Consider the following 16,348-nt stretch of genomic DNA (forward strand, 5'->3'; position numbering starts at 1 on the left):
CCCCAGATACGGGGTACATTGTGACAAACGACTGATCTCATTAAAGTGCCAATTTTGTTAAATTTTTGTTATGTTAATTCAAGTTTAATAGCAATAAATTAGGAATTAACAATTCGGATTTTTTTTAACTTGAACTCACATAGTATGACACACCCACTCACTGACTTGAGTGATACGTTGTGTCGAAGAAAAAAATTTTTATTACAAGTTTAAATGAAGAAATGCTCTATATTTGCAAATGTCATGTAAATGTGTTATTACATTTGTTATACGAGACTCACACGTGAAGTGTACAAATGAAAAGGTGTCAAACTGAAAGTAGAGGATTCGCTGTTGAGAAATTATTGGATTTAAAAAAAATTTCACGTTATACATTACTACGTGTGTAATACTTTTACTTATATTTAGAAGAAATTTATTGCAAAATTAATTTAATCGAAAAATGAACTCAACAAACTTGAATTTAAATTAATATTTGAATCGTCATTGTTCACTTTCCGGTACAGATTGAATGTGCTGATAAAAATAAAACAGATTAAAACACAGTGCAACTAAACAATGTCACAAACAGATTTCATTTTATCTACATTTGTGGGGGCAGAGACATTAACAATTTTTCTTAATCTTGCACAAAAGCTTCCCTCGTCTCGTTAAAAGTTAAAGGCATCGAAGGGTAGGTTGAATTTCACGATGGTGAAAGATCTAAATATTGATCAACCGGAACGGAAATTTGTGCCGAGTTGACCCCGATTTCGATGAAACACTCTAATTTATTTTTATGAAACACGATAAAATTCCGCTGAATTAACACGAACTCAATTGTCCAGAACCAATCATTCCGAAGTTAATTTAACAAAATTAACAAAAAGTTTCAGTGAAGTTGGTCGAAATGAGCCAAACTGGAGATCCACACATGCAACACACAAAAGCTCGTGGAAGCTCCGATAAACTTTCTAGTTTGGCAGTATCTGCATTTATCTTCTGCTAATTGGCATTACCGTGAACAGGTTGTCTGCAAACAAGTAACAGTAGTTCAAAACTTCGCAGTTTTTGCCTAAATGTGACAATTTCTATTCTTATGGTTGCGTTATTTTTAGTTTTAAACGAGATTGGAAAGAAAAGCAATAAATTTTTCACACCTGAAGCGCTTGCGCCTTTGAAAACACGCCCTCCGGTGTATAATGAGCGCGGTACACAACTTTTATTAATCAGAAAGTTGTCTCACTGTCACCCTTAGAAGAACCAACCTCTTTTGCCGACAACAACAGGTGAGTTCAACGTGATTTTTGCTTGCAACTCCTCGCACGGCTTTGTTTTAATTGCAACTTTCTCCATTCTCCCAGGGGATTTTCGCTTAATTTACTAATAAAATCCGCTCGTTATTTCAGTTGCCATCTGTTTGGTATAATTATATTGACAATATAACAGTCGCCTATGTCGAATAATAATAAGAATAAGTGTCCACGGGGGGTTGGCCATTAATTTTACCGCTAATAAAATACGAACAAGACCTATTACTTTCCTAAAAAATATTATTTCGTGATATTTATTTAAAACATGTACGATCTCGAGTTAATTTCATTTTGTTGCCACAGGACGTGTGTTATGCGCGTTTTCATTTTCTAAATTAAGGATCAAATGTACCTCAATTAACTATGTACCTATCTAGAATAGTTAGTAAAATGTTGAGAAATTGCTAATGTAGTATTTGTTATTTCTGAATTAAAAATGTACATAAAAATTTAAATAATTACAAAAATAAATGTAAATACTTCCTGGACATACATTGTGATTAAGTTGTGAAACTTTTATTAAGCTTGTCATATCCAAACAGTTTGCAATATCTACCTCCACATGTACTTCGATCAATAATCAATTAAAAGTTAAATAGTTAAATTAATATTTTGTTCAACCACTTTTGACAACATTAAATTGCGACACAAGTGTAAATTTATCAGCATTGATACAAAAAATTTCAATAAAAGGATAACACTGAATAATATAAGTATGCATGTATTTAGCAATTCTTAAAGGCTTTTTTATACTTTTAGAACAAAGCATTTATTCTTATTTTTTATATTAATTTAATTTTAAAAAATAGACAAAGTTTCACTCTTGGTGTGCTTTATGCTGATCAACATATCTAAAATCATAATTAACCACCACAGGAAATTACGTTTGTGAAACATATTGTGCAAACATAAGTAAAATAATATAGGAAGTGAAGAAGATCTTAAAAGAATCTATGAAGAAGTACATTATATTATTTCATGCAATACCAAATAATTATCACCGAAATGTACACTATTACATACCAAGTCTCGTTAAGTAATTTAATCAAGTGATTTATTAATTAATCTGGTTGCACTGGTGTGGTGTTAGTTAGAAAAAAAAATTCGGTTAATAAAATGTTTAATGATGTTATTACAAACAGGAAAATTGTGAATTATGAATCAATTTTAATTACTTTATCGTAAATTCTCTTTTAAAAAAATGTCAGTATTTGCACCGAGTAAATTATTCATTTCTCGTTAAAATAACATTTTTTGCTGAAATCGAATTAGCATTTTGTATCATGTCTTGCCTGTGCGATTTACATACCTATTTTGCAACATAGGAGCAGCTTTAAATTAAGAAAACTCAAAAATATATTAATTATTATTCTCAATGTTTTCTTAAATGGCATGTTTTATCAGGAACAAATGAATAAGCATCGTATTGAAGTGCAGGGAAACTGACAGAAATACACTATTAAGAATACACTTTTCTCCCTTTAAAAATATCTGCAGTAAAGTTACATTTACATATAGTCCATTCAAAAATCAAAAAACCATCACCTGTTGCGTTAGGTTGGTAAAATTTAAACAACCCTAGATAGTTATTTTTTCATAATATGTTGGTAACTATAAATTGCTTTGAATTTTGTTCAAATTGTTTTATTATTGCTTAGCACGTTTCATTTATTTATTAATTCTTTATATTTACTTACATGCTCAGAATAGAATTCACTCGAACCCCCGATAAATTTGAGTAATTTGACACTTAATAAACATTAACCTCAAAATTACAATTCTCACCCAATTTTACACTAGATTTTTGAATGGATTTTTATTAACTAAAGTTAGCAAAGACACTGTCAAATTTATAGCCGTTCCTTATCTACCTAATTGTTGATCCCACTGCACAATCTACCATTTCAACTTTGTGATTAGCATCTTATCATACTTTAACATTAACACATTTTTAATAATATTATTTGAATACAGTATGATTGTTGTATGAAATTACTGAATCCACAACTTCAGTTTCCCACAAAACGGATTTACACAGGAAACTGTGTGTCAGGTTTTACAAAATAGACATTCATTTTACTTCACTAGTTCATTGAAGAAACTATAATTTTTACAAATACAATGTGTAAACCTTTATTGGACTTTTAACGGACATCGTAATTTTAAGATTGTACATAATTAGTTTCAAAATCAAAGGAAGTCAATAAAAGTGAATCAACAATCAACTACAATGAAAGTGAAAAACTTCTGTAACCTTCTGACTTCTCAAATTAATGCAAATAATGACTTTCACAGATGAAGATGAGAACAGATTATTGTACCATTAATGAATGTTTGCTGATAAGTACCATTTCCGTTTGGAACAGTTCGGGCAAATCTTTTTTGATAAAAGTTTTTCAATTCAGGCATTTTGTTCTTTACTAAAGTAATGTCAACAAGAGAAAAGTCCCTACCTAGGATTCGAACTTTTAGGGAAATTACGTTTTTCATGTTATATGTTATGGCGGCCAAAAAAATTTTGGCCGTCACTTTCTTGAAATTCAAGTAAAGTGTAAATAAACCTTAAGGAATCGTAACCCCACTTTCGATTCTTGTCATTTTGACAATCAATTTAAACTGTTTGAAGCTCAGATAGGTAAACGTTCTGTGTAGTAGAAATGACAAAATAATTTTGAGTTTTAAAATTTACCACCCAAAAAATAACGTTCATAATCAAGACGGTAAACATGATGACAATAAAGTACGGATTACAATTTTTTTTTAGAATTGACAGACAATGACGGCCAAAATTTTTTGGCCGGCATAGTAACTAGAGTTTTTAAAAGTAATTTTTAATGCCTAAGGTTGGTTACTGGCAATTGAGAGATTCTTTGCTTAAATACAACTTAATATGGCGCCAGAAACCAAAACTGATTGTGAAACAAAAAAACATCTACCAGTTTGCGAGAAATTAGTCATGTGCAATTGTTACAAGGAATTCGCTGCCTTAGATGTTTGACATGGTTACGATATTTTTTGTTTGTCACCAGAAACCACATAGCCTCCAACCTAACCAAATTTAAAGAAATTTAGTATAGAATATTCGTAAATCCTAGGGAGTAATTTCTTGTTGACAAATCTATAGTTGACTTTTTTCCTGCTCTGTCACTTCATTTGCACTGTTTAAACAGCTTACTTTTAAATATGGAAGTAATGAAATAAGATCATTTTATTTTTTTACCTCTATTAAGTGGAGTCAACTTCAAACAATCATTGATTATTACGAAGAGTTGTTAAATGTAAGTTTTTACCTTTTAGTCTAGTTTAAAATGAAACCATATATTTGCGAAATTATATTACGACTATTTTGTTCAACATAATCGCCTTTCAAATATATGTTTGAATTTGGTTTGTAAATAAGGTCTGTAGAGTATACATAAACATCTTGTTTGACGTAAATCTTCATCATTTTAAGGCTTTCTTGAGTTTTAGACATAGGTAATAATAACCCGAAGGGGCCAAGTGAGAAGAAAATGCTGGATGGTCGACAAAATCGCTTTTAATGTTATTTGCAGAGAAAGTGATTTGTCAACAGGTTTATAAATTGCACACGTTTTGAAAAATTTCCCCGACTTGTTTCCACAATTTTGGCTAAAAGTTTTGTCCACGAAGAACAGTAATATTATTCCGTGATCGAATTTCTTTGCTGCAGGAATTAGTGTTATCTCAGAAAACGGAGAACTTTTCTGATACAGTTATGAGACATTGTTGGATCTAGAGTCAACATGTTTTGACTCTTCTACACTTCTTTAGATTTTAATAATATACCCAAGTTCATTGTGATTATTGGGTCTGAATATTTTCAAATTGTCTGCAGCTCGATCTGGGTCTTTACGCCCTTATTGGCTTTTGATCAGTATTCCACTTTAGTGTCCAATTTGCTGATTACTCAACGCTATATTAAAAAAGCCAATGAGATTATCACCTACGTTTGATCAGGCTATAATCGATAATCCTACACGTGGTATTTTCAAAAAAGTATCTATCACTATCGAGTAATTAGTCACATAAATCAATCAAGCGCTGCTTGTCAATACTGGCAGTAATGATGGAAGTAACACGGTTCACTTATTTCGTAAATAAAGAAAACTAAAATTCATAAAGTTATATGTATTGTTAAATAATCCTTCCAAATGACCATTCGCGCTAGAAGTTTTTTGAAATTGATTTGATTTGCTATTTCCATACAAATTATTGTAAATTCCACTCAACAAAACCATCCTGAAATGCAACTCGTCTACGGCTCGTCGAATTTTTTGGCTAATTTGGCCTCGCGAAATTTTGAAGGAATAGTTTCCATGGAAACATCAATGTCACAAAATTCTCGGCGCTCTTGGCATTACCTCACAAATTTTCTCACACCCACTTTATTATGAATGATGCGAAAAAAGTGTCTCTTGTTTGTTTTAGGACGAGTCTTAGATTTACGAAAATCATATTAAACAACATTGATGGTTCAAATGTTTGTCACAGAAATAAGTATTCTCGCTTTCGGGACATCTTTAACGTTTTTTTCCCAGCTTAAACACCGCAAACCCTTTTTCATTGTTGAAAAGAAAGGACATTGTATTGTTTTGCTAATGCAGAAAATTCTTAAAAAATCTCAATTTGAAAATAACAAAAATTGTATTGATAACATAATTACATAACATTTTTGATTTAAGTACAATGCAAAAATTTCCGATAATAATGCGGAATCTGGAAAAGTGTTTGCAGCGTTTCCACGTTGAATAGCAAGGGAAATCCTCTCGAACTTTGATTTTGAATCGCCTGATTCAGCAATAAGTCGGTTTCCGATGACAATAATGAAATCGATGGCTTCTTTGCACCAAGGGCCTAAAGTTTCAAAGGCTAAACCTTTAAATATGTAATTTGACGAAATAATTGAACTATATTTGCTATATTCATTAATCATTTCATTATAAATGAGTAAATGACCAAGACTAACTATTTATCAGTACTTACTCATAAATAAGTTGAGCGCATTCCGTTAGGTTGTACAGTCGATTGCAAAAAAATCCAGTACATCATAAAAATCAAGAGCATTGCATTTTTCTATTTTTAACACATGTAATAGCTATTTGTGGAATAAGTTAGGAAATTCATTTTTTTTTTCCGTATTAGGCATGGGATTTTTGATCGAAACGATAGTCGAGATCAAAAACATGCCGTGTACGGAAAAAATGGATTTCCTACGTGTTGCACACATGATTTTTTCTACTGGAGTTTGGAAAATACATAAAATTTGGATATTTTATTAATTATTTCTAAATTAAAAAGCGAGGTCAAAGTTCGCCTTTCGTTACCATAGAGAAACAATTTATTAATAAAACATTGTTAAAGCTTTTCTTTCAATTAAATACCACTTTTTACGTTACATATCCCAGGAAACGACCAAAATTGAACTTTTAGTGTTGAAATATTATTTTTTGTTCCACACTGTCAGAATTTGAGAATTTTCTCCTATGTGAACGGATTTTGATAAATGCCACCACTTGTCAAAACGAAATGTCAAGCTAATTTTAAAGATTTTAAGCGATTTGAAGTGCTTAAGGGGCTCGTCGAACAAAAAAACGTTGTATTCATCTCGTTCGTGTGTCAATTGGGCTTTTTTGGCAATTTACACAAGAACTCGTCAAATAAACTACTGTTCCGCCCTTAGTAGGAAATTTTTCACTTTTCAAATCATTTTTTTCTGACATTTAATATACTCGATTTTTTCGCAATCGACTGTACCCCATTTAAAATTTAATAAGTCTTAAATGAACTATTAAATAACCTTAGTGAGTTTTGCCTCGCATGAAATGTATTCATGTGCATTTAATGAATTTCAAACATAATGCAGCGCGTAAAACTACCATAAAATGGACATAGTCAGGCAATTATTTACCTTACAAGATCACAGTAGAACTTGAAGAGAACTAAATTTTTAAAGATTTAGATTTACATACTGTTTCTTTATTATTTTTCTTAAAAGAAAACTAACATTAGAATGTATACATTTCCGCGGATTCTAAATAGCAATTTAAAAACACTTGACAACTTTTCATGATGAAACATAAACCTAAAATTATTATCCATTCGCCGCTTATACGAGTATTATGTATACTACAAGCAAGTAATGTACAGGGTCATTATAAATTATTGTACCATCGCTGTAGGCCTTGGTGGCGTAGTTGAATGTGCCGCAAGCCTCATAACATGAGTAAGACTAGTATTGCCGATAGGTGGCGATACTGGCGGTAGCAAGGAGTATAGAATAGGGAGGGGACATACGGCCGGTAGAGTGAAGCCGCTTTAATGCGCATGTCTGCTAGTAGTACGCCCCAAGAAAGTGAATAAAATCAGTTGCGTTGTGATATTTAATGTGGTTTTCTAGTTTCCATACTCTGAATACATTTGTGATGCAAAAAAAATTATAGTGTTTTATTTTCCTGCAGTTTTATTGTTAATTCCCAACAACTCAAGTAGTGTTAACTGGGGCGTACCTCACAGGTTGCATAAAATTGCGCCCGTTTCCTTGTCCCTCACCGCTTCAATTTACCGCGCCCATAAGCTAGCTTATGTCCCCTCCCTATTATTCTATACTCCTTGGGCGGTAGTGGAAATCTGTCTACTAGTTTGTCTAACGTTGCGAGGCTGGCGGCACATCCAAAATTTGTGTGGGTTTTCTACGCCGACTGCGATGGGACAATCATTTATAATGACCCTGTATAATCAATATTATCGAAAATATTGTACTAAAACATAGTGATTTATTACCATATTATCGAATAATTTTATACTTTTTCTTTTTCTTCTTAACTGTTTATTTATTAAAATGACACTAATTCTGTGAGTTCAACGTCTTATTTGTCTTACTTGTAATTGTCTGCAGTGTTTCTACATTCTAATTACTTTTCATCTTACAACAGTCTTTATTAAAAACCTGTCATTAATAGACATGCATAACCTCTGTTTTTCTATTCGATACCACAATATGCTACAGAACGCCAGAAATCAAATATATGTAGGTCTTAGAATTCCACAGGGCTCTTGATATATGTACGTTCTTTTATAGACAGTTTGTACAGGTCATTATAATTGATTGTAGTCGAAGCAAGCCATGTCCATGTTATGACAATTTTTGCCGCTCTATACAAACATAATTAATGTGGCGTGAACTGTCAGAAGTGTCAATTATGTGAACGGTGGGTATTCACTTATTCACATAATTTTAATCATTTTCATATGGAGCGGCAACCATAAATTTTACAGTTTTCACTTATACTACAATAATTTATAATGACCCTGTATAATGAAAATGGGAAGAGATACCACTAAATTTAGTAGTGTTTTGAAATTTCTTTTAAATACTTGATGCTATAATATTATTTTTTTCTCTTTTGGTATAATAAGTGAGTCCTTGTGAAACTAAAAGTAGTGTCACAAAGGAACTTTTTGTGATACTGTTTTTGTTTGGTTTTGTAATACGTATTACGTTGGAATTGCTGCAATAGCACGCTGATCCGCGTCCGGCATCTCTAGCGAGCTCCTGTTAACAATTAACACATTTGACATAAATTTCACAGAAATGCCACCATACCTCATGCCACACAAAAGTCCCTAAACCAAAGTTGAAAAAATAGTACATATATGTATTCCATTCGTTTTATAAGACGCACTGTGACACTCGTTCTGTTACTCTCTTCACTGCGTTCGTCGTGCCCCAACCAACTCGTGTCACAATCAAGCGTCTTATAAAACTCGTATAATAATATACTATTAGAGTATGACCAAACAAAATCAAAAAATTTGTGGATTAAGTTTGTAAATAAGAACAGTTTTATAATTTTTCCTGCGTATTAAAATAACACAATTGAATTTTAAGAATCAAATAATAAAGAAATAACTGCTTTTGACAATAAAATCTTTTTCATTTATTTTACCTAAGGCTTTTGTCTTTTATGTGATTTTAGAGAAGATCGTTTGGTTTTCATTAAGAGTGTTTTTCCCTTGCTTTATATTTTATTTAATTGTAACAACTGAGATCAAAAGGAAAAAAACAGTGGTAAGGTTTTAGATTTTATTTTTAAAGCCCAGAGCAACGCCTACGGTTTGCCACATCTTTGTATGGAAATTATATAACAACAAACGAACATAGCTAGAATTTCGTTTGAGTAAAAAGGAATTAACAATAATATTGGGTGACTAGGCATAGAACATGTAAGTAGGAGTGACTCAATATGTCAAGACAAACATGTTTACATTTGTGATGAAACCGCACTGTGCGTGAATTCACGATTCCAACTATTCGACTGTAAATATTGTTCAATTTGTGTGAGAATTCGTGGCCTGAAAACCTCTCTGCGCAAATTTAAAACATTTTAATTGTATTGTAAAACTAGCTAATAATTTACACGTTTCTGCACTTGCTGCAGCTACTGGCTAGTGCGGACTTTAAAGAAATGTTTTGTTAAAACGCTCCTTTCTGTGAGTACACAAAACATTTGTAGTACAATCGTAATTACATTTTTCAACTAGGGAAAATCATTTCATTTAACGCGGACACTTTTGTTTGCTTATTAAAAATTTGTTTTGTCTTAGTGTTATTAAGGAGTGTTTTAGAAAATGTTTATGATAATATGAAGTGACGAGTGGCTTTGTGATTGTGGAAGGAAGAACAATTCCTTTAATTATTAAAAATGCACTTTAGATTTGTACAGTTAGTTGCAAAAGAAACTGGAACTGTCAAAATAAAACTAACACATTTTTACAATGTTTTCAGTGTGTAAACTTCTTACGAGAGATAGATTAAAATTATGGTCAAAATTCAATGACATTTAAAAAAATTACTCGTATTTGATAGGTATTGTTCAGTACCTAGACAATCAATTAATTGATAGATGGACAAAACCAAATTTATATGTACATATTAGGAAAATTTTCATTTCCAGTTTTTTTTTGCAACCAACTGTAAATTTAAAATAAACATTCATTTTTTTTAATAACATTTCTAACCTCAAAATCCACAAGATGCAAACATTGCGAATCAAGATACGACGTACTTTTATGAACATAAAGTGTGCCAAAGCTCACATTGATAAGATATTTTTCTAGACTGTTTGATTTCCGTCACTAAAGTGCCTGACATGCGGACCTATCAAAATGAACATAACATGTTGCTGAATTTCCCACGATGCCTGAGTATGCTTCTACTGCAAACTAGTAAAACTGACAACAATGCACTAGACATGGCCGCTATTTACAAGGTGTATCAAAACAACCGCACCAACTATGTACTGTCGCGAGCAATAAATTTTGGTCGTCAATGTCATTTCAAAATGTGGTTAGATTGTCACAAATTTAAAAAATTCCCTGCCTAATTATGCCCATGTCAACAAAGTGTCAAAAAAATGAGAACAAAATGACAATTAATGTCATACAACATGATGACAGGTTATGACATTTACGACATTTATTGCTCGCGATTGTACTTATACGTATAAAGTAGAGTGAGAGCAACATTTCTTAATAAATTTGTGTTAATTATTTATTGTAATGAGCAAACATAAAAAGAAATGTACGAATCGATATCAGAATATACTTCATTCATTAAGATAATATTCAGTAAAAGTTCAAAAAGCGTTATTTATTACGAATTTTGATTTTGTTATTCCTTATTGTTCATCTTGTAGCCGCAGCAATTCCATTAATGTTCATTGTAAACATTATTTATTGTTATGAGATCATAACTTTTTTTATATTAATTAACCCGTTGCCTTTTCCACCACATCCTTTTCTTCATAAATTATTTAAAAGTCGTAATCCTCAAGCGTTTCATGTTAATTTTTAATGTTCAGCATTACCTTAATCTACAAAACTGCAAAAAATAATGCACGTAAAATCTAAGTAAATAATAACATCTTTATGATGTTGCAAAAGTCACTCTATTTTTTCTACCACTTAAGTAGGTACATATATTGCAGGGAAAATCCTTAAACGAGCTGAAACTTGTAAAGATGTTAAAAATATACACAAAGTTGCATCTGAACTTAATGTGGCTTTAATATTTACGTTGAAACTGAGTTCCAAACAGGTCCTTAATAAATAATCATCAGTCTCATGTTCCACATCTTGGAAGAACCAACTGCAACCTTCATCATTATTGTTTACTAGAAAACTGTAGATTTAACGAGTCGGTATCAGCTTTGAACACGCTCTGTTTACGGCTTATATTAATTAGAAAAAAAATTACACAATTACTTTAGTGGTTTACTTAGAACCTTTATTACTTTCACTTTTTTGTTGCTTTTAAGCGAGACTTGCTCAATTTCCAACAGTATTAAAACATCAAAGCTTCTTTCAGGGGGATCATGTTAAGTGTGCAAGTGTGGATTTTGGTGTGTTTGAGCGCTCTAGTCAGTTCCCAGAGCATCATAGAGGCCGGTCTGGAGCCTCTAGACGCCTCCGGCACCATAGAATGCCACCGAAGGATGTATACGTACAGAGTGACCCAAACCGACGACAATGGCAAACAATGCTGGGACACCCTTTCGGTGATGGCCTGTTGGGGTCGTTGCGATTCTAACGAGGTATGGATTTTTCCAACTTAATACGATTTTGATGATTTGTCTGCGTTTTAATCAGATTTTTTTTTTTGGCTGTTTATCATGTATGCCGCTGAAATTTGAGACGCTTTGATGAATTTATTCCCACGTTGACGCGCTAATCAAAAGATGCGATTGTTGCCCCATCAATATAACTCTTGCACGCACTCATTGTCATAAATCTGGAAAGGACGAGCACATAAGAATGCCCGGAAATCGATTTAAGCTGAAGGATTACAGAAAGGAATTTTCGGATTGACAAAACACGTTACAAGGGATAAAGCTCCCGGCGAATATAACTTAGCGAAAAACTAAATTAGATATAAATAGCCGCGGTCTAGCTTAAGAGGAAAGCGGAGGACAACGGTTTTATCCTGCGCTTAAGTAGCGTTTTTTGTTATTAAAATTATGGTGCAATAAAACGCCAGCAAATTGTTTAATTATTGTTTCGATTTAACGGCCATCGCTCCATTTGCGCTTTTTAACAACCCATTCCATTAACCATAAAACGTAACCGACATTCTCCGATATAAATACGTCCATTAATCCCGAAAACACAACAGCAAAAATAGACGCAACACGTTCCTATGAACAAACACAACAATACTTTTAATGAATGCATTTTTAAAATTTTGCATTAATCCTGTCGGAAAATCGCAATTACTGTGCAAAGCTCTTAAGCGGCGCATCATGACAAATGTGGGTCACCCAAGAGTGATAAAATTTTGCGTGATATGGCAAGACGGGGAAACTTATGAATGAATGTTGTTAAAAACAACGCCAATTCGTACGGTTCACAGAACACGAAATTATTATGATTTATTGTCCAATTCATTTCCAAATAGACAATGCAGGGCTTCGTTATTAGTTCTGCTAATCTATTTTGTCCACTTACCTTTTTAATTATAAATTAATTCGTCGAACGAATAATTTTTGTCCGTGGCTCTAAAATGAAAATTTTCCGTTAAAGTCGATTACATCTCTTTTTTCGCTTTACCCAAATGGAAATTGACTTGGCAGGGGACACAAGTTTGCAATCGCCGCTAATAAATCATATTATCCGCGGTTGCATTATAGCTATTATAGGTAAAAACTCACCTGCCCCCTTTACATACAAAAATAACGCAGACTCGGCAATTTATTGCCGAATTTCAGTCTGATTTTCAAAACAATGGAATCAACAGGAATTTGTGTTAGCTATGGAATTAAGTCAGAACAGACAAAAATGGCTACGAGTGTTTTTTTAACTCTAAATGTGTGAAATTTGATTCACAATTACGAATTGTATTTGTAAAAGGTGAAAATAGTGACACGTCATTTTTGCTGTGACAGGATTACATATAAAATATTCTATTTTATCAAAAAAATTTAATTTCAATTCTATTCATGTTTAATTCTTTTTTTCCTCGGATGCTTTTATATTGATTATTATTAAATTTATGCGAATTAGCTTCTAAAAATTTTCAATCATCCACTTGAAATTCGATTAATTAAATTTTAGTCATAGATTAATTGATCTAGTGTTAATTGAAAAATAAAAACCACTCAAAACCAAAATAAAAAAATGACATCATATTTAATTTGCTTTAAATTTTACTAAATGCAATCTAATCCGACTGAATGGCGGCAAAACATTGCAGACAACCAAAAAAATGATAAAAAAATTATCACTTATCGCTGAGAGCTTCTGTTAATTCGAGCGTAAATGTAAACCTTGCGTAGCATTAAGAAGATTGTTTTTAATAATGCCGCAAGAAATTCACCTTTACACTTTTCAACGATATATTAGTCGTGTTCATTGTGTTTTGGAATTTTCTAGATATCGGATTGGAGATTTCCTTATAAAAAATCAAACCATCCTGTATGCGTCCATTATGGGCGCAATCGTTCAGTCGTTACGTTAAGACACTGCGAAGAAGGCGCTGATCCCACGACTGCTAGATACGAATATTTAGAGGCTGCAGGATGTAAATGTCAACAATGTTCTTCTTCAGACACCAGTTGCGAAGGGTTAAGATATAGACCGCAACGTTCTCATCCGGCTTCTCTTGGTTTCAGAATTAATTAATTTCAACAACATAATTAATATACAAGGCGTCAAAAATAATTCTCTTCAGTTACTGCAAACATAAAAATCAGGAGGTTCCGCATGGAGCTGAGTATTGTTATTATTGATTATTTTCGATGGCTGGATTAGGCTGGATCCACATAAATTTTCATCTACAGTTGGGTATAATTTTGACAGCTTGTATATTACCGCTGACATAGGTATAATGAATAAATTATAAGTCTCTATTTTTGTAATCAGTTGAATAAAGTGAATTAATTATTTTTACTGACTGTTGTGTAAATGTATGTGCATTTCTTGTCCAGTTGTGAAGAGTATATGGTCTAGTCAGTATTATATTGTACTTAAACAATGTGTACCTACTTTTAAATTATCAATAAATTATTTCGAGTACTCACGAGCAACTATTATTTTATTTTCAGTTTACCCCAGTTTAATCTTTCAGAACTAATTTCTTTATACCAATTATGATGAGTGAATAAAAAATATATCAAAACCGTTATCAGACGTTCTTATTGAGTTCTTATTGAGTAAATCAGCAGTTGGTCATTTTAGGTCAAGAACAATAAAGAGGGTGTTCACCGATGTGCAAATAATATTTTTTGACATTTAAGTACTATTTTAGGAAGACCGAAGACGATATTTGCAATTTACCACAATGATATGTTGTTGGATTTGGTATTTTTAGAACTATGAAAAAAATCAGCGATGTCACTTTTGATTCAATTAAGAATAACAAAGCAAACAAACGTGTACAAAATAAATGCTGAGATTAAATGAAAATCAATAGCTAATAACAAGTCCAGAAAAAAGAATTTCAAAGTAAGGGGATTTTAAGATAAAAGAATTTATTTTACATTTTATTAATTGTCAAAGTTTTTTTTTATGAAAGAGGTAAATTAAATTCTAACTTACTACTTAAAATGTTATGAAACTAAATTTCAAAACTAATAAAAAGCAAATATGTATTTTAAAAGGACATTCGTACAAATATTGCCTGACACGGTACCAAAAAATTAAGAAATTTTGAACATTTCACAACCTAATTGCATAAGATAAAGATAAAGTACAATGTTAAAGAGAGCTTTGTTATCGCTGATTCATTGGCCAAAAAACGAATTTCACGAAGGTATTCTTTTGATCTTGTTAATTTAATTTAATTCATTTCACCTCAAAACTAATAAGTAATAAACAATTAATATCTGTAGTAAAAGTTGACATAAATAATAATTAATATAATACAAGATAATTACGAGTACATACCACAATTCAATAATTTAAGAAGAAAATAAAAAATAAAAATCTATTTATTCATTTATTTACGACTGTCAGACGTCCCACGCATTTCACACAGGTAATGGCTTCATTTACTGCACACCGTGCGGTAAACTACATTATGAAAAACATTAATTAATGATCGACGGTACTACTTCTGTCACAAGGTTTAAAGAATTCTTTCAAATTTCCACAAAAACTAAAATCTAGATTTAATATTTATATAGTGGCTAGACCGTTATTGAGAATTACTTAAAATAATAGTTATTTATTATACAAGCGGGCAAAATGAATATTTAAAGAGCGATGCGTTTAACAGCGCGAGCGGCGAAGCCGCAAACGCGTTAACATCACAAGTTAAACATTCATTTAGCCCGCGAGTATAATACAACTGTTTATCCAATTTTACACTAATAAACTTCTCCAATTTGAGTGTAATTTTTTTTAAATCAAGTCCGAAGCTTGTGTCACTAATCACAAATCATTTTCGAGTCGCTGAATGTGATTTTTTGTTGCCATGGTTTTATTGACACGAGAAAAAAAATCGGTGTGACAGTGAATTATTTTCTTTGACATTTACTTGACATTTTTAAACCGCTAGCGAAATAAAAATTTTAAACCGCTAGAGGAATAAAAATTTTATTCGATTATTCATTAAACAAGTGCTTTTATTCCCTGTATCTAAGTATTTAAACATAAGGCAAAATTGGATAAAATAAATAAATAGATAAAAATGTCAATAAAACAATCTGCCAAAAAACACTATAAAAATACCAAAAATGAATTATAACTTCCATGGAATTTCTTGCTGAGGTTTTCGAAAAGATGATAAATTTTTGCATCTTTACTCCATACTTTGACGTTTTGACAACAGATCATGGCTTTAGATTTGAGTTATCAAATGTGCTGTTACCGTTTCGGAATGTTACTTTTTAAAAGCCCAATTTGTTTAGTCACTGTTTTTTATACTAAGTATGTACATACCAAGAAGTCACAAATTTCTGATGTGGCTCGTTATCGTAAAGAAAAATTATTGATTTTTGTGTGACAACAGTTGCATTCTAAGAAGTTCTCCTTCTGGTGCA

The 16,348-nt window shown here is 31.9% G+C and overlaps 1 protein-coding gene across 1 annotated transcript; it reads left to right on the forward strand.

Annotated features, from left to right (window-relative positions):
• The first annotated feature begins 1,191 nt into the window (after positions 1-1,191).
• Gpb5 (Glycoprotein hormone beta 5) lies at positions 1,192-14,385 on the forward strand. Its single transcript, XM_069042024.1, has 3 exons — positions 1,192-1,268; positions 11,680-11,905; positions 13,740-14,385. The coding sequence occupies exons 2-3, from the start codon at positions 11,687-11,689 to the stop codon at positions 13,986-13,988; spliced, it is 468 nt and encodes a 155-aa protein (XP_068898125.1). The 5' UTR covers positions 1,192-1,268; positions 11,680-11,686; the 3' UTR covers positions 13,989-14,385.
• Positions 14,386-16,348: the final 1,963 nt, after the last annotated feature.

This window comes from Tenebrio molitor, chromosome 3, assembly GCF_963966145.1.
Source record: "Tenebrio molitor chromosome 3, icTenMoli1.1, whole genome shotgun sequence".
NCBI lineage: Eukaryota > Metazoa > Arthropoda > Insecta > Coleoptera > Tenebrionidae > Tenebrio > Tenebrio molitor.